Genomic DNA, 22230 nt, shown 5'->3' with positions numbered 1-22230 from the left:
TGTTAATTAGAAGTATTTTTAAAAAAAGGTTAAAAATGAAATTATTATGATAATATGACACTTATTTTAAGAAAAATATATTTTTTACATAACTGACTTCTGATATATGCTATTTGTACTTTTCAGAATAAGTAATGTTCAATTTTGAAAAGAATCCAACTTTAACTTTGTATTATTCATGTTCTGCCAATTTATCTATTGGAGTTTCATGTCTATATTTTAAATTTCAGGATTGCATTTCTTTTATGTTTTGACTATGACAATTAAATAAATATAATCACATCGAATTCCATTACATTGGTTTTGCCACTGTATTATTTTTTCTATAAAATCATTTGACCCACAATTGGTTAAGCAATACTCTGTGCACTAGGAAAGCTGCCAGATTAAAAGTATATTGTTCAATAGGAACTTGTACTATTTCCACATTTAGAAGAAAAATAAATCAGATTCGCACTCAATAAAAGTATTTATTTGATGATTTACAATCGTATTAACTTTTCATATATAGAATCTCTGATCTTTCTTGATATTAAATCAACAGTTTCACCTAACGATATAATTGTCACACCGAGGGATGATTAAGATATCCAAAAGATTCGTTTCACTTCTCTTGAAGAAGTTGCAAAATACAACATCAGTTGTTATTGTTCTTATGTTTTTCCCCAGTATTTTGTATTTAAGATGCAAAATTCGAATGACAGATAACCGCTGCGAAAATGTGTCCTCTTTCCTTCTGAACACTCGTTATTGTTTTGCACAAACGCTGATTCAGTGTTTTGTAGAGTTATGCAATTCACATGATAAAAGTAGTTGAGGCATGTAACCAGTCAACACTGGTCCGGTAAAAATGTCTTTGACTCTTATTATATTTAACTCACTATACGTTTTTCACTCATTTCATCAAAGTCACGATAAATAGACATTCGTATTCATTTTTCATGGATTCGTGATTGACAAGAATTGCCTCCTCATCTGTGCGAGACCGTAGATTTATTTTCAGGATTGGTAGCTTGTCGCTGTACTGATGATCACGCATATGGTGAGGATTATCATGCTGGCGAAACTGAGTGGATGTGATTGAGAATTAGCTGTCAGGCTACCAGCCACCAGCTCTCCGATTTCGTCGCTGTAATCTGCATCGTACATGTCCAACGTGTCATTTGTACCTGCAATCAAAATATAAGACTTAGCAAGTTTCACACAAGCACCATAGTCACATCTCAACAATTAACAAATCTAACACTACCAATAATGTCGAAAATATTTATTTCATTCTGAATTCAAAACACAGTTACAACTATTAAAAGATTACTTTTGAATACATTATTACTGATTTACCAGTGGTACTTTTGATTCCAATATGAATTTATCATTTAATAAATTAGTAAAATCTAATCAGTAGTCTCATCAACTGAAAAAATGAGTCAATCATCTTATAGAAAACTTACTGAACTGTCAAAATTAACTTTTCAAAGAATTAGTTTCAGTTTTAAATTACTGTGTTTACAATTTTTACATGAATATAAATTTTGGAATAAACGGATAATTGGCCTGAATATTTGAGGTTTACTTCATTTTCTTCGCTGAAGCTTTCATATTCCTAGGTAAAGAAGGGGGGGGGGGAGTGCATTGGTACGGAAAGTCGATTTGTAAGTTGACCGTTGACTACGGAATGTTAATTGCTACTCTATTTGTAAGTAGATAGAAGAATCTATTGAAGTAAAAGTTCTGAGGATAATGAGATAAAATTAGAAGATATGCCCATTTAAGCTTTATTCTATTAATCCTCTCCGAAATCTGAATATCATAGATTAATTTAAGAAAGTTTTGTAAAAACATGATGCATTTTTTAAATAAAAACATATCTGCAATACATTTTGGATATAAATATATAATAGCATTAGAAGTTTAGCTTCTTGGAAGTGGGTATTCTCTATCTATAACCTTCAAGAAAGCTCAAATCAAGACCAATTACTAAAATCAGATTAAAACATATAATGATTCACAAATTTAAAAAAAAAAACATTGTAATGCTGAAGAAAACATTAGCAATAATTTTTATTTTGATCCCTGAAGGAAGAAATTATAAATTCCCATACATATAACACAATAATTGGAGACTCCAGGTTGCATATTCTCCTTATTCATGCTTAGGTTTATTATTTTACCTATAAAACGATCCATTTAAACATTAAAAAAATATCTGTAGCAGTTGTTAGACGCCAAAACAAAAGTGGAATCTCACTTCCAATGAAAATTTAGACCAAAAAGACGGGGATATTTTCCCCTCTTCAATATATATAATAATCCCATATCATGAGAAGAAAATTCTATGAAAGATAAGCAGTTTTCATGTAATCAGTGTTTCATTTCGCAAAGCAAACATACGTATTTGAACAAATTTTGAAAAAAATGTCTGATACTTTCAAATATTTTTAGAGAATATTGTGTTTAACAGGATGTCTTCTCCCGCATTTGCTGTTCTACTCACGTGTTACTGCGAATAGGAAAATGTAATTACACTTCACAATAAGTTGAAAGTATTGGAGACATTACCGATGACTGACGTTTTATATAATTTTCTAAATATCTAAGACGTATGTAAAGATTTTTTTAACAATTTAAGAAATTCAAATTTTATCACTTTTAAAATTATATTTCATCAAACATTGTTTTTTCGATCCGTTCATTTTTTAATATTTTATTTGTAGATGCCCCTAATCTGATAGTGTTACATTATAAAATATAATGCATTTCTAATCCATGTATTTGTGAAAATTAAATGATTCTGATATACATTATTTTTAAATACTACATTAGAATCATATGCAGAATTGTTTAAACTGGCGTATTGATTCATCGCGCCACCTTCACATGCCGTCTGATGAGCCGTCACTGAGCACAACAACGCAGTTCTGAAGCATCTCCTCATTTCATCGGCCCACGTATTTTAATATCTATTTTCTTTTATCATTTCAGACCCAAAACTACTTGAAATACAAGTCAAGCTCGTGGCTTGGCATTCGAATTTGATGCCACGGCTCTCCGCTTGAGTTCTGTTGACAAGAAACCGAAATACTGTGATGTAATTGATCCAATACAGAATTCTCAGAACTTCCAAGCCGATGAAACTCAATGCGCTGAAAGCCCAACGAATCGAATTCTCTGCACGTACAGATAAAAATCGATCATATGTCGGACGTGTGCGTGCAAGTCTGTTCTGGAGTCACATCGACGGAAACAATGATTCCAAGAATGTCAGTTTTTTTTCTTTATCCGTGTCTTGCATTTGGAAAACTTCAACTTTTTGACTTTGGTGCCGAATTGTTTTAAATTTATTGCGAAGGAATCAAGGTGAATGGTATATTGACTTTAAAATTAATGAAATTAGTGTATTTAATCTGTTTCATCTCACATATATTCGCTGAAGAAATTTAATTATTTTTCTACAACTTTTTTTTTAAAAAAATAGACGCACAATACATTTCTTATTATAGAAACTTGAATGAGAATAAGTTTGGTGTTTTAACTTCGGAAAGAGTATGCAAGATTTATTATTTTAATAAGCATTTGATTACTTTATAAGATGCATGGGAGGAAACAATGGAATTTTTTAATTATTTTACACACTGATTGTTTGAAAATACTAAATGAAAGAGAATATAAATAAGGTAAGCATGGCTGGATAAATTACATTTATATCGTTAATTTTATGAAATAAAATTGACTTGGTTTAAAAATGAAAAACTTAAAAAAAATATTTTTTTTTGTTTCATTTGAAATTTTTATTTCTGTAATCACACATAGTTTTTCAAGCAGCACCAGAAATATTGTCACGGTTTTTTTTTTTTAGAATTTAAACGATTAATCTCTTTTTAATATAGAAAAGTGAAAACAGTTCCAACGAAATGAAAATGAATAGAATCATTTTTTTATTCAGATCCTTTCAAATATCAATGACTGAATTTTCTCATCACGATTATTTTTCTTGTTCTACTTGAATTCGACATATTCTGATCAAAAGTAATTTACAATCATCTACTCATAGGTTACTTTTGTGCAAAACTTTGGATAGGTTGGCACACTTTATTCACCATTCTTTTTAACAAATTCTATATTTATTTAACTACACAAAACATTGTTTTTTATAATCTCATAAGATTAAATAAATAAATGATAGACATGTAAAGTATTTATTCTTTAGATTTCACTTTTCATTCTTGTAATTGTACAAAAACATTTAAAACCCAAAAAGTAAAGCTTCAATCTTAGTTTTGAAAAATAAATTTTAAATCTGAAGCTATATCTTTCTATAACAAACATTGTCTAAGACATGGGGAGAAAAATGTTTCTTAAAAATATAGAAGAATTTGAGTAAGTATGTACCCATATGTATTCAATATTCCTAAGAACATATCACCTTTTTTCATCGATATATTCTACATTAGTGTCTCATGAAGATTGCACCAAATTGTTCTACTACATCAACTTCTACTTTATTCTATCTTAGGCCACACTGGTTGCCTTAGTTCTGTTGCTGTGTTCATTTTGAATATACGTACACTGCATTCAGGATTCAATGGACCCAGTGTTTCTTATTTCAGTTACTAACGACATTTTCGTTTTCAATTTTTGAACAGAATTATTAGAACAATTTTGTTTTGTCTTTAAGAAAGTATTCGGCATAAATCAACATTTATCATACAAATGTATCCACAGTTATCAAAAAAGATACAAAAAGTAAAATTAAAAATGCTAGAAACTTTCATTTATTTGACACATAAGGAAGCTAAATCAACATTATACTAGAAATATTTTTATATTCATCGGGAATCTTCAATATTACAAAATAATAATAGCCATTGAAATGTAATAAAGAAATATTAATTATACTGTTCTCTATGTTTATATCACATATATGGACACAACAGACATGTTACTTTGTTACTTGTTTATGACTGTAATTCAAATGTAGCAAAATGTTCGTCTCTGAGAAACGATAGAAGTGTATCTTACGTACTTGATCCAACCGCAACTGACATATCTATCTTTCACGGATACATTTTTAATGTCTGAAATAATGGAAATTTGTTATCTGACATATAGAGATAACAGATATTTCTTTTTCCGCTCAAGCTCGCCGAGCTTTGTATTTCGGTAGCAGAATTTGCAAAACTTTTCAGTTGCCCTTGTGCACTTTTTACTAATTTAGTTGCAGCTTCTTGAAAAGAGAACACATTTCTTCTATAAATATGCTTTTGTAATAATGCCATACCGAGAGCTTCAATAAAAACTCGCCGCCTACTCCGTGATTTTTATTTCTAATTAGGATTTTTTCCTCGTAATAGAATGTATACATTCATCCCTGAATTATGAAAGATATTTGAAAATAGAAAGATTAATTATTTGAGAGTTTTCCTATGAGTATTACTTGAAATCGTTTTATCCAATTGAATCACTAACTGATAAAAACCATTATTTGGAAGTTGGAATTGGTACTAGAATTTCATAGAGATATCAGGCCTGTTTCAAAACTGTGACATTTTTCAAAGGAAAAAAGTGGAAACAACTTAAAAAAACTTTTTAATGCTTCTCATTGGCTCTGACATTCATGCGTTTCCAGAGAGTCTGAGGCAAAAAGTTTAAGGGAATTCCCTTTAGCATCCTTTTGAACTTCCTATTGAGTCTAAACATCTGAATCCAGATTTTCTGCTACCATTGCACGTTTCCAGTAATGAAACGCAATCATGAAATAAATATTATAAACATACATATATGGATATTTATAATATATATTAAAAATAAATTTATTTTCTATTTATATATATTAAACCCTCAAATTGTCAGTATTGTTTTGCATCTTAAGATTTTGAATTGACTATCTAGTATCCACAAGGTGATCATGCCAAAGTTTGAACGAAATAAATGAAAGTCTATGATTTTCAGATGAAATAATATTAATGGGTAACCTCATATTTTTCTGTTCACTTTTGTTTCAATCATGTTGGTAATTATAAAAATAATCTAATATTCATAAAACTATATGTCATATTTGATATTACATCATAAATATTTGCCTGTTAAATAAATTTATCAATCAGCTTCATTATAAATCGAAAACATGAGTTGAAGTTCTTCGATTTAAAGTATAAAAATGAAAAATTGCCACTCTAAAAACATTCAGCAAGCCATGAGTATTATTCATATATATAATACTGCAAAAGAATGAAACTCGTATTTTTTTAATATTCTGAAGGTAAAACACTAAGTTTAATCTAAAGACGAACGATAAGAGAAATTCTGGAATTTCATTAAAAAAAAAAATCACTGCCAATACTGGATTTTAAAGCATGCAGAATCTAATCACAGATCTTTTATTAACAGTCTTTTTCTGACTTGGGGGAATACAACATTCTACAAAGGAGTCCGATATATAGCTGTCTGGTTTGATGAAAGCACATGCAAATAGGGCGACTCTCCAAGGGTATAATTTCAAGTTTAATTTAAACCACCCTCCGTCTTCACGATTGTGTGCTGAAGATTTGTAGCACATGTATCAAAAATGCACTTTACTTTTGATAATTTCTGGTGAAATTGAGATCTGCTGGATTCCTCACATTCAATAGTTCTTTGAGAATTATATTGTGGGGACAGATAGCTTCATAATCATGAATGCATGTTGACAAATAGAAAATATGTTATTCATAATGTGTTAAGTTTAACGTTTGCTCTAAAATTCCGATAGAATAATTAGTAAACTTGTACAAAACTTATTGTGAATACAAAATTTTAATTGCAAAAAATAATCAATTTTTGGGAAATGAGCAGCATAATCCGTTTATTTCAAGTGTGTTATTATGTGTATTATCCTTTCTATTAGTTAATAATGTTAGCTACATAAATTCAAATGTTTTTATTCAATGAAAATAAAAAAATGCATACGACAATAAATATAATTACAATATTTTAACTTATCTATAATAATTGGAAACACATTATAATTTGTAACGTCGCTGAAGTTTAAACTGAGATGCTTTAGAGGAAATCGCATAACTTAAAATGGAAAAGAGGAAATGGAATTTTCAAATCGTTTTTGTTTCTGTCAGTTAGAAAGGAAAATCAAAGCTTCCATAATTAAATAATAATAAAATGAATAATGATGAAATGCGCAATATTCAAAATGTGTGTTAGTAATTTGCAGAGAAGAAGGTCGGTTTGAAATATTCAGAATGTTGACTGTAAGAAAAAAATATAACATTAAAAATATCTCGTGCTTAAAGGTATTTAATTTTAAAAATAGACATGTTCCTGAGAGAATATGCTATCAAAAATATCGATATTGTTTCATTCGAACCTTAAATATTTTTGTAGTTATACGAGTTTTATCCATTATTTATTGGATTGCTCAAATCAAATGACTTATATTTATTATTCATTATTTTAAAAATATTTCTATATGTTGCAAAAAAATTTGAATACTAGCAGTAAGTTTAATAATTCAACTCATCATAAGTATGTAAAATTTCAATACGGATTATATATATATGTATTTATCATGAAATGATAGCGCAAGTAGCCTCCAATTTTCTCATTTTTTTAAAGTTTGGTGACTAAGGGATCATTTTTCCCTTAACTTCAAAATGACTCTAAGGGAATAGGAAACGTAATTTATTTGTATTTAAGGGGATGATTATATTTGACTTTCATTTATTCTACAATAGGGATGTTAAATATCATAATAATTCTGATATTTATCGCAAACAGCGTACTTATTATAAAAGAAATAAATGCAATTTTCTTTCATGATTTAGCATTTTTTTATGGTTTGATGTGCATTACTAAAAGAAAAGAAAGATGAATAAGGTACCATGCTTCTAGAATATTTTTGATAGCAAGGGATGAATCAACGGCATGGCCGATAAGGTTTTTAGTTTGCCTTGAAAAAAGCTCTAAGGAGTTTATTTATTACAGTTGATTGATAGAAGGTAAATTATTAAATAATTGCAAACACTTAAGAATGAATACAACAGCAATGTAATCATTTTTTTATCTAAATAACATGAATTTCTTGAATAAAATATGTATCCAAAAGTACTTTTTTTTAAAAAAAATTTCATTTGTCTGACGTTATTTGATATTCTTTATAGACACGCATACAAAAGACGCATTGACATATTTTGACGCACGGAGAAGAAATTCTTCTCCATTATATAGAAATTTTTCAAAGCCATCAAGTGACATGAAGTTTGTATTTTCTTCTTTCAGTATGTATTTGTTTATGGAGTATAAACCTCCCGCAATGCCAAAAATTTCCCCTGAAGATTCTTCTGAGACATTGAAGACTGCAGCATGTCACAGGCAGAAAACTATATTCTTATGGCGCAAATGAAAGAAAGAATTTAGCGCATCGTACATTAAAAGGAAACGGGCAACAACAATAACAGTCTGCGAAAACCATAAATTGAAAACATGTTTATACATAAAATAGTAAAATTATTCTTTCTGTTTTTAAATGATTGAGAAAAAATATATTAAATAACTATTCGGTATACAAATATACGGAATCTCAAATGTTGTTCAATAACAAACAAAAAATATCTGGAAAGAGTATTCTGTTCTATTTATTCTTTGATTGCATGGATTTTTTCGGATGCTTCTTTTCGGTAAATACCAAATGAACGATTCTGAACTTCCACAAAGAGCTTTGCATTAGTAATAGATAATTTTTCTGTGAAGTGGCTTTAATTACAAAATGAATATAAATTCTTTTGTTTCAATAATCGAGGAGCCTCTGAATAAGTATAACACACCAGGTTCTTAAACAAAAATTAAAATTTTTTATTGCAAAGTTTTACTGCTGTATTAAAAAGTCATTTTACGGTTCAATTATATAATTCAGTTTCAAGAATTAAACCTAAATGCTCTAGTGGCAACAAAACAATTCGAAAGGCTATTCTGCCGAAGATTCACCTCATACGGAAAGATCCTTTATACTCTTAAAATGCCCTCTGAATTTCAATGCTTTTTTCGCTGTTGTGGAGAAGTAATTAGCAGATGATAGTGCAAATGAGACTTAATGTAATGATCTTTAAGAAAATAATTGAATCTGAGAGTTCCAAATTTATTAAATGATAAAAACTCCCTTAAAATAATATCCTTTATTTATAAAACGGATTTTGCAGTAGGAATTTTCCATATATATATATATATATATATATTAAAAGAAGATATATATATATATATATATATATCTTCTTTTAATCTTTTTTGGTCAAATGCGTTTCATAAAAAACGTAATGAAGACTTACCTATTCAAAGTTTTTTTTAAAAGGAAGGGATCCAAATGTGAGAAGGTCAGATAATATTTTAATTACTTTTATATGCACTGATTCCATTAAAAATTAAAATGCTCAAAAAACAAACATTCTTTACATTTTACTTTACTCCTAACTTTATTCCTATTATATTTTATCCCTCATATTCAAACAACTTTGATAAATGCAAATTATTTCTAGAATCATTCATGATTTATAATCAAGATTTCTTTTCCTTAAGGGCGAAAAAAGAATGGAAGGGGGAAAAAAGAAATGTTGTAATATTAGTTAGGGAATTTTTTAAGAAAGTAATTAAAATGATGAAATTGCACATTTATCTCGACTCAAATGCTAATTTTGTGCACACATTTCTTTTTAATGTAAATTTTTTTTTTTTTTGTGCTCGCGATACTGTTTTCTTCACTGCTCGAGGAGAGCGAAAAATAGTCGGCGTTATTCTACTGCACAGAACCATGAAAAATTAATATATTCGTATAATGCCTTCCCATTTCTGAAGAATTGATAATGCAAATGATTTAAATTACTCTCAGACACTATTATTTCTTGGAAGTTAACTTTCAGCGCTGCAAAAGTATTAAATTTTCATTTTACTTTAATAACATTGCTCATGGAATGAAAATTTAACAGCTATGTGTATTAAGTAAGAATTTGATTTGCATTTTCATGTGATATTTAGTGACAAATTCTAAGTTCTTAAATTCTACTTACGGTTAAAAATCTGCAAAAGTAAGAACGAAGTAAAATTTATGACAAAGCATTGACGATGTCTTTAATAGTAGCAATATGATTAATTGTGTCCATTCTAATTTCGATTACAATAGTTAATTTCCAACAAAAATGCGGTATGCATACGATTGCAGTTTCAAAAATGCTTCAAACAGTGTGAAAAATTATATTTTATACTATTTCAATCAATTAGCGTCTTCTGAAAGAAATTCTTTAAAAATAAAGGATTTTATACAATTATCCTATTAGTCATATATAGTAAAATATTCTTGATGTATTAATATTTAAAAAAAACTCTCTTTTACGATAAAAATTTACCCACTTTCAAAACTTCGAACTTCAGTATTTTACATCACGCATTAACTACTTCGAGGAAACTGAGATGATGATTTGGCCATCTTCCTTGGAGCAACTATTGAAATGAACTAAAATCCTTCATTCAAAGTTTCTCAACTCTATCAGTTTTGGCCTCTTACCAGAGAAATTTTCTTTGAATATTAACTCTCAAATATTATATAATAATAAAATCTCAGAGTACCCGAAAACTCTATCAGAATTTAAATTTCATTATTTTTTTAGAATTACGTTTATTGACTGAAATAACAAAATTTATAATTTTTTGTATCAATAAAAATATTTATCTATATGGAGCTTGTATGACATTTTCGAATGTTTAAAAATTAGTCCTTGAGCCACAGTTAATTTGTCCCTCCGTTGGAACATTCTATTACAGTTTGTTGAGTATCCAGACGATCAGAACCTTTACTTCATGCTACCTCTGTATTTGAGCAAAATGCAATTAGAGAATAACATATGAAAATGATGAATATTTTCACCATTCCTGGTCAATAATTTATCCCACTTCTGAATGCGGTATTCATTTATTCTAATTTTGACAACTACTGTATGAACTGATTACCATTCTTTTTCCATATGTCTCTTTGGCCTTCCTTTGCTTAATATCAATTTTAATCACGAAATATCTTTTTAACAACTGAAATTTTCAAAGAAAGGAACAAACTAAAGCTGTTAAGGAACGGGATAATAAATTTTGTTAAAACTCATTCAATAATTAACATCTATTTCTTTAACAAAAGATTCATAAAAAATAAAAACTTGTTACATAGACAAGTTCATGCCTTTTTTCTAGATGAATGTTAGAAAACAATAGATATTGTTTCATAGAACATTGTAAATTTATTTATTTTAAAACATTTTTATTTTAATCAATAGTTTTAAAAGTATTAATTCAATATTTAGTTAACGTAAGCACACTACAGATAGGATCCCATTTACAGAATGTGTTAACTACAAACGCAGAGAGATGACATAGTAGCACCTAAATGATTCACACGAAAAAATGCAATTACAAAAACACCCAAAGACAAAAAATATCGTCACAATTAAATTACAAATTTCCAGTTTAGAATAATACATATTTGGAAAAATATCTTGGTTCCTTAAAATTCTGATAGGTTCGGCAAAAGCTACTTGTAAAATTGATCGAATCATGCATATCCTTACAAAAGAAAAGAACATCTCATTTGCAAACAAATTTAATTAAAGGTATCATATAGACAAGAAGAGGATCTATCTCGAAAGTAAAATTCATTTTTTCTTATTAAGTACCGCAAAAATGTGATTTAAATTCGCTCAGAAATTTAATTACTAAAAATCAGTATCCTAAACAATGCTATGACATTCCAGAAAAGATTATAAAACGTTCATAATGTTTTCATTGAAAAATTCCGTAGTCATGAGTTAGGAAATTCCAAATCTACAATAGGCCTTAGAAACTATGGAATCAATATGTTGGGTAAAATCAAGTTTAGATTCAAAGATGATTCTCACAGCTATGACCGAATGTGAGCGGATATGATACAAATGCTTAACTTTTATTCTTTTAAATGGAATTGTGCAAAATGCAAAGTAAACGTTTTGAAAAAAAATTGATGCACAAGAAAGTAAAAGCGATCCTCTTATTGCTATTTTGAAATCTTACGTATATGAATATTGAATACATTATTCATAAGATTTTTCAGAACCAAATTTTTTCGTCTCAACAATATTTGATATTATACTACAGAAACAATAACCTCTGATTTTTTTATTTTATTCATTAATGACCTTATTAAAGCTTTTAGTATATATCCTGAGTGCCTTTTATTTGTTGACTATTTGAAGTTATTTAGTTCAATATATTCTAATTTAGATGCTGCCCTTTCATATATAGCGATATCATGACATTCTATTTAAGTGGTACATAGACAACAACTGAAAATTTCTTAATGTAGTACTCTTAATTATACTAGCAAAGTTAAGCATTTGTATCATATCCGCTCATATTCAGTCACAGCTGTGAGAATCATCTTTGATTTTAAACTTGATATCACCCAACATATTGATTCTATAGTTTCAAAGGCCTATTGTAGATTTGGAATTCTAAAACACATGATAACGGAGTTTTTCAATGAAGTCACCCTAAACGTTTTATAACATGTTTATAGATCTTTTCTGGAATGTCATAGTTAAGCATTTAAAAGATGGGGGGGGGAGGAAATAAACATGCAAAACAAAATGCGCGAAATAAACACTTTAATTAAATAAATATATCTGTATTTCATGAGGATTTAAATTACAGGCTCACTGTTAACTTGTATCTGGAATTGAGCTTGTTGGAAACTACATCAAAACATGACGTATCGCAAATGTTTAAGAATTGCAATTCAAATAATACATAATATACATTTCAAGGTGCTTTTAAAGTGTTTAACAGAACAGAACGCCGCTTCATACCCCCGTATCCGTGACCATTCTGGTCACTGAACGGTTTGGTGGGCATGTTACTGGAATTTTATTTAAATACCAAAATATTTACAGTAAAAAAAAAAAAAACATAAATAAGTACAGAATTTGGAAGTATATAAGAAATGGTATTGAGATGAAACTGTTTACAAAGATTTTCAACTTTAAAAAATAATTTGGAATAATAATATGCAGAAAGCTAAAATGTAAGAAAACAACACATGAATTCTGTTTTCACTTATTATCATGACATAATAGATGAGGATGCAGTTATAAAAATCAAATGGAAGATAATTAGGTTTATGGTAACCAAGAAAAACTCTGTTTGGTTGATATTTATGAATGCATATGTATGTGAAGAAACTGTGGTGCTTGTTTTTTTCCCCTTAGTCTTTATGAGTATGACAACTGATGTTGAGAGATAGGGACGTAAGAATAGGTTTCTATTTTCGATCATAAATTTAATTATCCTGCGCTTTTTTTTGACCCGAAAGGAAGTTATTAGCGACTGTTTTCAGCCATTCTTGTTCATGACTTGGTGATGTTTTTTTTTTTTGATATGCAAAGAGATTGTGAGGACGCATTCCGTAGCATAATGAAGAGATGTGCCAATCCCACCACAATTGCACTGATCACTCTCCGACAGATTGAACGTTTGAGGGAAGCAGGAAAAGGGCCGTGTCCTGAGAAGAAAATAATATCCTCTCTAATCCAGTGAGTGGGTTGAAAGTTAACTGAAGGCAGGGTATTTAAAACTTTTCTGCGAGTATCACCATTGCTCCACTATCTCCATACCATTCCTTCAGCATGCTTTTCCGAAGGAGGTCTTTTATATGTGTATCAGGAAGCGTTATTTGCATATAAAACTGCCGATTTCGCATTGCGTCCTTCGCCAGTTGGTATGCGTTTCCATTGCCTATATTACCTGCATGTACTTTTACCCATGAGACTTTTACTGTTGGATTTGAAAACCGAACGCTAAAAATTTATCTTGCTATTTGCTTTGTACTCTCTGAATTAAAGGATGCCATGATACTTGCTCTATGGTCAACATGTATTTTAAAAGTGCTGAATTTTGGAAACTGAGATGCATATTTAACTGCTTCGATGTGGTGAGCGAATTGAGATATAGTAAAATAAAGTGAGATACATTTGACTATTTCTAATAAAAAAGGAAACAAAAAAATAATAAGAAGAATTAATCATAAAAATGCGTCTCTTTCGGATGTTCATAGTTCTGTTGTTTGTTGATATCTAAGATGTCTGGGAAAAGATAGTTTTATTTCATCTAATATGCATTTTTGTCAAAGATATGTAGCTAATTCTCTAAGACAATCGATGTTACAAAATAACCATATTCAATGGGAATTGAAAATATATATATTTTACTCAAAATGTATCTAGAGCTGAAAAGTTTGTAATAGTTTTGTCTCAAATCAAAAAAACTTTTATTCTAAGGCTACTTACTGGCTACTTATATATTTTTTCAAAAAAAAAAAAAATGAAGGAACTTTCCACTTTTAGAAACATTCATTTGTCGACAAGGCAGACCAAGATAGTCTGATTTTCTCAACCAATTCTTGTCTGTTGTATACGCATATATGAATAAGCCCACTAACACGCTGTTCTGCGAAAACTCTTTCCTGCCAAACCCTACGCACTTTCCAGATCGCATTATTCAGAAACCAGTTGGTCCGATGTTATTCTCAGTTCGGGGAGTATCAGGGATGCCGTCAGGCAGCAAGGCGGTCAGCAATCCATTTGTGTGAAAACCGTGCCGGATGACAAATGCAAATGAAGCCCAATACAGCCCGCGTCCTCATTTAAATATTCGTAAATGCAGTTGGAGCGGCATCTAACTGCTGGTTGCGGATTAATAATTTCGGCTGCCTTTGGAAGGCCCTTGTTTGCGAGTGCCCTAATGCATGACCGGAGGCCCTGTTTATGCAGTGAAATGGAGATGGATGCGAAGCCACGGGTAGTTGAATGTGTGGGTAAATTTCTGCTGCTGCAACCTCAAAATCGTAGGCGAATTAATTGCGCGTTAGAAGGTAATGTTAAGAAACCGTCGATATGGGTCAAAAGTAATTTCACGCGAATTCAGAGGAACACAGTTCGTGACCATATAAAATGCTACTATTGAATAGTTCAAAAATCATTGCGCTCCAGGAATTCAAATTCACTTTTAGGATATGAAGCATAGACATATGGTATTTTATTTTAAGTTAGATAATGATTACAATTAATTTGCTTTTCAAATATTTAAATTATTTTTTCTCCTGTAAAATAGTTACTTTTTTACTCGAATAAAATAAGCAATTTAAAAAAGAATGCTCAATCAATGATCCAATTTATTTGTCACTGCCTATTTTTATAGCAAAATGGCCTTTTTAATACATGGCCTAGTTATAAATCTTGTTATATTTGCCTGGATTAATTATGTATTCTCACTACTGTATGGACATCATTAGTATTAGAGTTCTTTTTTAAAATATAAAAAGTCTTCATATGCTTTGTATTTGATTAATGTTCGAAACCACTTTTGTGATTAGTCTTTTGTAAGGTATTAGAATTGAAAATTTTAACTATTTACTAAAGGTCTTTTTGGAATATATACAGCTGTTTAATCTTATACTTTTATTTCTTGACAATCGTAAATGGTTTAGATTGAAAAAGAAATGGAAGTTACTTAAGTACTTACTTATAATGAATATTTTTGAAGGGCAATATTCACGCGTTTGATTCATTTCAGAGAATATGACAGTAGTGACTAATTCAAAATCAAAAGCATATTTCTTTGATGGAAGTTCTTCTCTTTCTAAGATTTAGAACAGAACTATTTTGAATAAATGCATATTGTAGTTATGATTACATGGAATTTTCTCAAAACTCTTGATATGAACTTTCAGAGTGGATACATACAGATAAGCACAACGCACGGAGGTATGTGCGTAAATAAATTGGTTAAGTCCTTATGGCATGTCTCGATACGTAACATTGATTCTTAGAAGGAATATACACTTAGAAGGAATATACAATCAAGGGTCAGTCGCCGATTGTTCATCAATAAAAAATGGCCCCATTAGGAAAGCAGCTGTCATATCATACTGAACGATGATTTTAGAATATTGCTATAGAACTGGTTAAATGCCGTAATGGATTTATTTGGCCCAAACGTTGCAGTTATCGGTATTGATACAACCATTTAATTAAACATATCCTTTTTATGTTGGCCAATGACCGTTGTAGATGCTGGATATCCCTCTATTACCCGTTAATGGGCAATTTTTAACTTTTTTTGTGTGCAAAATAAAATCCTGGGTTTGCCTGGAAATTATTATCAGGTTTATTAACAGTTTGTTCAATAGTTTTCCTTTAATGCCCATTTAAAAGTTGGAATTTGATTGTAAAAACTTTATATATTATGAGGTGATGGTTTGTCGCTGTTGAAAATTTAAAATATGATTCAGTGAAGTTTGTCATTTTAACGATATTCGTTATGGATTTTTATACCTTAGGAGATTTTAAAACCATTTTAAAATAAGTATCATATGTTAGACAATTTTTGTTTCTTTAATTAATTTATCAAAAACACATGAGTAGGTTAAACGCATTATGCCAGAAATATAGTTAAATTTGAATATTTAACTTGGGAACTATGAATCTATAATGAAAGAGAAATGGGAAAGATTCTTAAATGAAACAATTAAAAAAAAAAAAAAAACAGCAATCTGATGGGATACTGTGCGCTTCCCGAGTATTATTCAGAGATGGCTCACCTGCAATCCATTTCACGCTGCATGATGCAGAATTCTGCATTCTGCATCATCATCAGAATAAATCATGCCTTTTGAATGAGGACAGATGCACTTACTCTCTTCGAAGATGATGTCTCCCTCGACATCCGGCTCCAGTCTGAGAAACGCGGAGACTTCTACTTCGAAAGCCTCGTTCGTATAGTGCGGAAGAAATCTGGGAATCTCCCGTTTGCGACGACCCGTCTGATCGGCGTCTCCGTAACACTCCACCTGAAACAGATTCATTGAAGACGTCAATTTTTTCTAATAAATAGTAAAGTTTTCGCGATTCCAAGAAGAACCCCAACCCATATAGAATCCGTGAACATGACATCTCATAAACATTACAACATTTGGGCAAAAATTGAGTCAATAATTCATTGGATTTCATTTCTTCCGACATTCATTTAAATTTATCTAAATTTAGAAAATACATTCACATGTCTGTTTAAATGTTCGAGCACAAGTGGACTCGATAACTACAAACACTGCATGGATAAAATTTGATTCGTATGTTGAGCATCTAAAATGCAGAAACTTATTAAATTTTGAATTAAATCTGTCAAATGGTAGACCATCCGTCGGTCTGTACTTTTTCAGGCCTTTATTAAGCATTCACTAATAAATGGAATCACTTAAAACCATGAAATTCAATGCATTATCATGTGACTACAGCTATAGTCATGAGCCAAATGTTTGTTTTTATTCGGTTGGTAAAAATGCATTCAAAATATATATTCGTATGAAAAAAAAAATCATCAAAATTGTTAGATTTACCCTGAAGATATGTATTACGATGTTGCCGTTAGTCAGTGCTATGCAAGGCACTCACAGCTGGACTAAACTTTTACGTGGGAGCAGAGGATAGCACCTTTATTGGAGAGTATGCAAGGATGCTTCAGGGAGACTACTCATATTAGTTTTCTTTTTTTAATGAAACTAACGCTTAAAAATGTTTATGTAATTTAATTGCTCTTATTAATGCTCTTTCTGGTAAGAAAGATATAAGACTATACATTTTTTTTTTTAATTTTCTGAGATATTGTTTGATAGAAACTTGATCCCATATATGAACAGCATCAGGTATTTTGTCTTTTAGTTTAGTTAAAACATGATTTGATATTTTTTTAAAAGATAACATTTTAACAATTTTAACATTTAAAAAAAAGGAAATTTTATGGAAATAAGCATATGTCTTACAAATCATGTGATAAAAGCTTATTTTATCAATATTAATTGTTAAACTTACTAATTTTCTGATTGTATTAAATTATATGGCTTGAGAATAATAATTAACTATTATTTATTAATGTGTATTTGAATTAAATACGCAAATAAAAGCTTGCACTTCAAATTCACACTTAATTGTGTTTCGCTGCTCCAAAAAGTTAAATTTTTTAAAAAATAATCTTTTTTCGAACAAAGTTACCATAATAATGATTGAAAGGAAAATAGGAATGAAGAAAAATATTAATAGCGTGATCTATTTTCTAGCTTTTTCGTTTATTGAAACAGCACCAAAATCTTTTTATTGCATGTCCCCAACTATCTTGAACCGATCATAAAATTTTAAATTAGAAACTTTTTTATAATTCAAATCGATTAAAAGACTAAAAATCGGGAGCTTCAATTTAATATTTGGAAAATTAAAAAAAATATATAATTTTTTAAAATGGATTTTTGTTGAATTCAGTTTACATATTTTTAGAGGATGCACTTTCAAGTTGTGACATATTTTCCTTGAATTTATCTCTTACACAATGTGAGCAATAATAAATATTTGGATACAATTGTGACTTACTGTACTTGAAAGAATGAATGACAAATCGACTAATGCAGGAGTAAAATAATATCAAATTGAAATTCTTTATACATTTTGATTACTTTTTGATAAAGATGAAATGCAGGGCGAGTGGGTATCTACAGCAAAATCTATAACTCTTCGTATTCTTTTAGCTTCAGAAAATGTCTATATCAAGATACTTCCTTAGACGATGGTTCAATATGTCAGGGTTAACATTCTTTAGAAAAACCGTCACGAAAAATGAGGAGATTTCATTCTCTGGTTTATAATTTACCTTAAAAAAAGCGTAGACAGAGTAGTCAAATGGTAGATAAATTCCATTAATATAGATATAAAATTACCATTAAAGCCGGTTGAAGATTAAACATTTTTTTATATTACAAGATCGTTCCATGAGTATCACAAAACAGTTTATTCAAAATTTAAATCTGTATATGAAATTAAATGTTTTTACACATTTATGCTTAATTCGATATATCCTCACAGTATTGATTAAAAATATTAATAGAAATAAGACCTACCGATGTAATAAAAGTGATCAGGATGATAACAGATATGCGATTCATTTAGTTAGTTCTCAGACCATTTATCATTTGTACTTCTCTCCCTGTCATTCGTTTTGGGTAAATGATGCGTAAACAGTAGTTCAACATTTTAAATCTCTTTTACTAGAATAATAATTACGTTGCGAAATCCATTTATTATTTCCCATTGAAGTGCTTAATCATTCTTTTTCTGCAAATGGAAAATTGGAACAAAGACGCCTTTCTTTACAACATCCCCTCTGAAACTTGTTACTTAATGTTCCATAACACGTTCCCAGTTATTTTCATTCAGGCATATATTCTTAAATTCCCCACCCCCTTCCTCCTTTGCGGGACTCTCCTCCCCATTTGAAACGCACCTCGGGGGTATCAATCGCTTTATCCAACACTTTCTTTCCTGATGATAATGACTTGCAATCTCTTTCTCAGATGGTAAAATATATCAATAGATGAAATACTTAACTGGAACCGTGAAGTTCTTGAGAAGAAAGAAGAGCGGACAATTGAAATAAAAAAAGAACAAGAGCAGAGAGATGGAGTAGAGGTATCACCTGTTTAATGACTTTCTTTTTTCAAACCTCGACAAAGTTCTTTGTGACTCTTTTATGGCCATTATTATCACGGTATCATTAACAACACTGCTGGGAATCGTTACTCACGACGGCTTCTAATTTAATTCACAGAAAGTCTTTTGAGAAATAACGAGGAATGCGGCACTGCATGGATTTGTAGCGAAGACAAACATTAAAAGTGGGTTTAGTCTAATAAAAGTAAATACAGCATAAATTACTTTTAGTAAAAGAAAAAAAAATAATGTTACCACTTTTTTTGCTGTAAAAATTTAATTCTAGTCAAATAGAAAGTGTTTTAAATATGCTAAATGACTTCCTTTCATTTGTGATAAAGAAGTAATTTTTTTTTGTTAACTCAATTATTTCCTCTTAAATGCATTACTAATTATAAAGTCACGAAAAAACTCACAGTAATAATAATAAGAGGAATTAGGAATGTCATTTAGGACAGCTTTCTAAACTTCATGAAAAATAAATAAATGTTTTTAATATTCAGAAGCAGGTAATTTCAAAGAATAAGGTGTAGGCAATCATATAATAACAATATAATCATTCAGATAGTAATATTATCACAAATCAAAAATCATAGTAAAGTCATTATAGTTTATACCATAGAGTAGAGCCCTTCTATCTCATTCTCTGATATAAGCCTCAAGAGAATGGTGATGTTGTAAACAGATATAAGAATTTTTTTGGAAGTATAATGTAACGAATATATAAATTATTAAATGATTTATAAAGCTGTATGTGTGTGAGATTCAATAGATATAAAAAAATGTCAAAGAAATTGAACGAGATTTAGTTTAAAATTAATAATGAACTTGTTTAAGTAATTACATTTCATCAGACTTTAATAAATGCAATATTTATGCTGTTTTCCTAATTTAACACAAATTATTTTGTAAATCACGAAAAAAAGAAGGTTGTGTAAGTACAAAAAAAAAAAAAAAAAAAAAAAAAACGGTTGTGTACGTAGAACTTCCTATTTATATATCTAAATAAATTAACTCGGGTGTCTTACTTTAGGTCAAAAATACTTTTATCCCGCACAAGTATAGTTTAATATTATGGAGTTTTTTTTAAAAAAATGTTAGCAATGAATTATGGATTTTAGCAAAATAAAAAGTAATAAATGTTTAGATAAAAATAATAAAACGCATTTTTAAAAGACTGGCCAAAAATTGTAAATAAGTAAGTATCATTTAAATAACATGGCATGCATTTTTGGTGCTTTTGTTATTACACTACTCTAAAATCAATTCTAAGCTTCAATACGAGCGAATGGAATCTTATGAAATAACAGCACCCAGGACAAAAAAATAGAGGAATGTATCTTTCATTAAAATGAGTAGCATTACAACCGCGGCAAAAGATTCATTCCATTCCTCATTATTGCTTAACTCATGTCTCTATTTACATTAATGGAGGTATTATAAGGATGCGATTTTCACCCTTAAGCTTATTACAAAGTATCATACTATAATTTATATTAAAATTTTGTAACAATGAATGATTAAAATATTATTTGGAAAATTCATTTTCTAATAATTTTTAAACTCTATTTTCTCACTTTTTTCATTTTGTTTTCCGTATTAGAAAATATGATATTTAAAGGGATCAAGATTTCTTCAAACAGAACCATTAAAAATGATGGCCTCCATTTCATTTCACATTGCTTTTTATTATTTTTGTTTCTAAGAAATGCGGCTGTTTCATTTAAGCCCTAAAATATATCGTAAATTTATATATTAGATTACCCAAATTCACTTCTTGAAACAATAATATTTTATTTATAAACAGAAAATTCATGTAAAAGAAGGAAAGTTAAACAGGCACTATAACAGATTTGAATCCAGAGAATTACTTAGAATATATTATTGAATTGAATCTAAAGAATATTGAATATTATAATAGAATATATTATTGAATGGAATTGGAATAACAGATGGCTTATTTTATATTGATGAAATGAAAATTACTAAGAACTCTTGTGGAAGCAAATTAAAAGAGAAACAAAATTTAAAAAAATAAAAATTACCAGGATAGAATTATATTATTTGTTGTATAATTACAAAAAAAAAATTAATTAAAATGCAGATAGGATTCAATTGCTCGAAAATGACACTTTTAGATTAGATAGAATAATATAATTGTCAAAATGCTGGTATGATTAATTATATCATAAAAAGTGAAGATATTTCTCTTTATGAAAATAAGTTTTTAAATTCATTTTGAAAAATTAATTTTGCAGCTAGAGACCATAGAACAGCTAAAAATTAGTTTTGTTACTATAGAAAACCACTATAGAGAGTGTTAAAATTGATAAGAATATTATAATTTTTTTTATTCAAAAATTTTACATCAGCTACAATATACAGTTTCATAACCAAAAGTCATGTTGAATGAAAAATAGAGGGGTTTTCTTTAATAGTATCATTGTACCATGGTGGACGACGAATAGTGGTGTTATCGTTAACACTTTAATGCGTGGCGATAAGCTTGTTTCGAATAACTTCCTGAAATAAGTTTTCAATCCGAAGTCCTTCAAACCACCTATAAAATTCAACTAAGTTCTCAGGTTTCCTATCAAATGATCACAAAATAAAAAAAATAAAGATTAAAATAAAGAAAAAGGTGTAAAAG

General features: G+C 29.3%; 1 protein-coding gene across 1 annotated transcript in view; it reads right to left on the bottom strand.

Moving 5' to 3' along the window:
* Positions 1 to 450: 450 nt before the first annotated feature.
* LOC129970282 (uncharacterized) overlaps positions 451 to 22230 on the bottom strand; it is a 462116-nt gene continuing 440336 nt past the window's right edge. Inside the window, exons 8-9 of the mRNA XM_056084446.1 lie at positions 16744 to 16897; positions 451 to 1169 (exon numbers count right to left, since the gene is read on the bottom strand). Coding sequence (XP_055940421.1) covers positions 1000 to 1169; positions 16744 to 16897 — 324 coding nt within the window. The 3' untranslated portion in view covers positions 451 to 999. The remainder of the gene's footprint in view (positions 1170 to 16743; positions 16898 to 22230) is intronic.

The sequence above is a fragment of the Argiope bruennichi genome, chromosome 1, assembly GCF_947563725.1.
Source record: "Argiope bruennichi chromosome 1, qqArgBrue1.1, whole genome shotgun sequence".
Classification (NCBI taxonomy): domain Eukaryota; kingdom Metazoa; phylum Arthropoda; class Arachnida; order Araneae; family Araneidae; genus Argiope; species Argiope bruennichi.
Note: the sequence above shows the minus strand (reverse complement) of the source record. Positions and strands in the feature narration are given on the sequence as shown.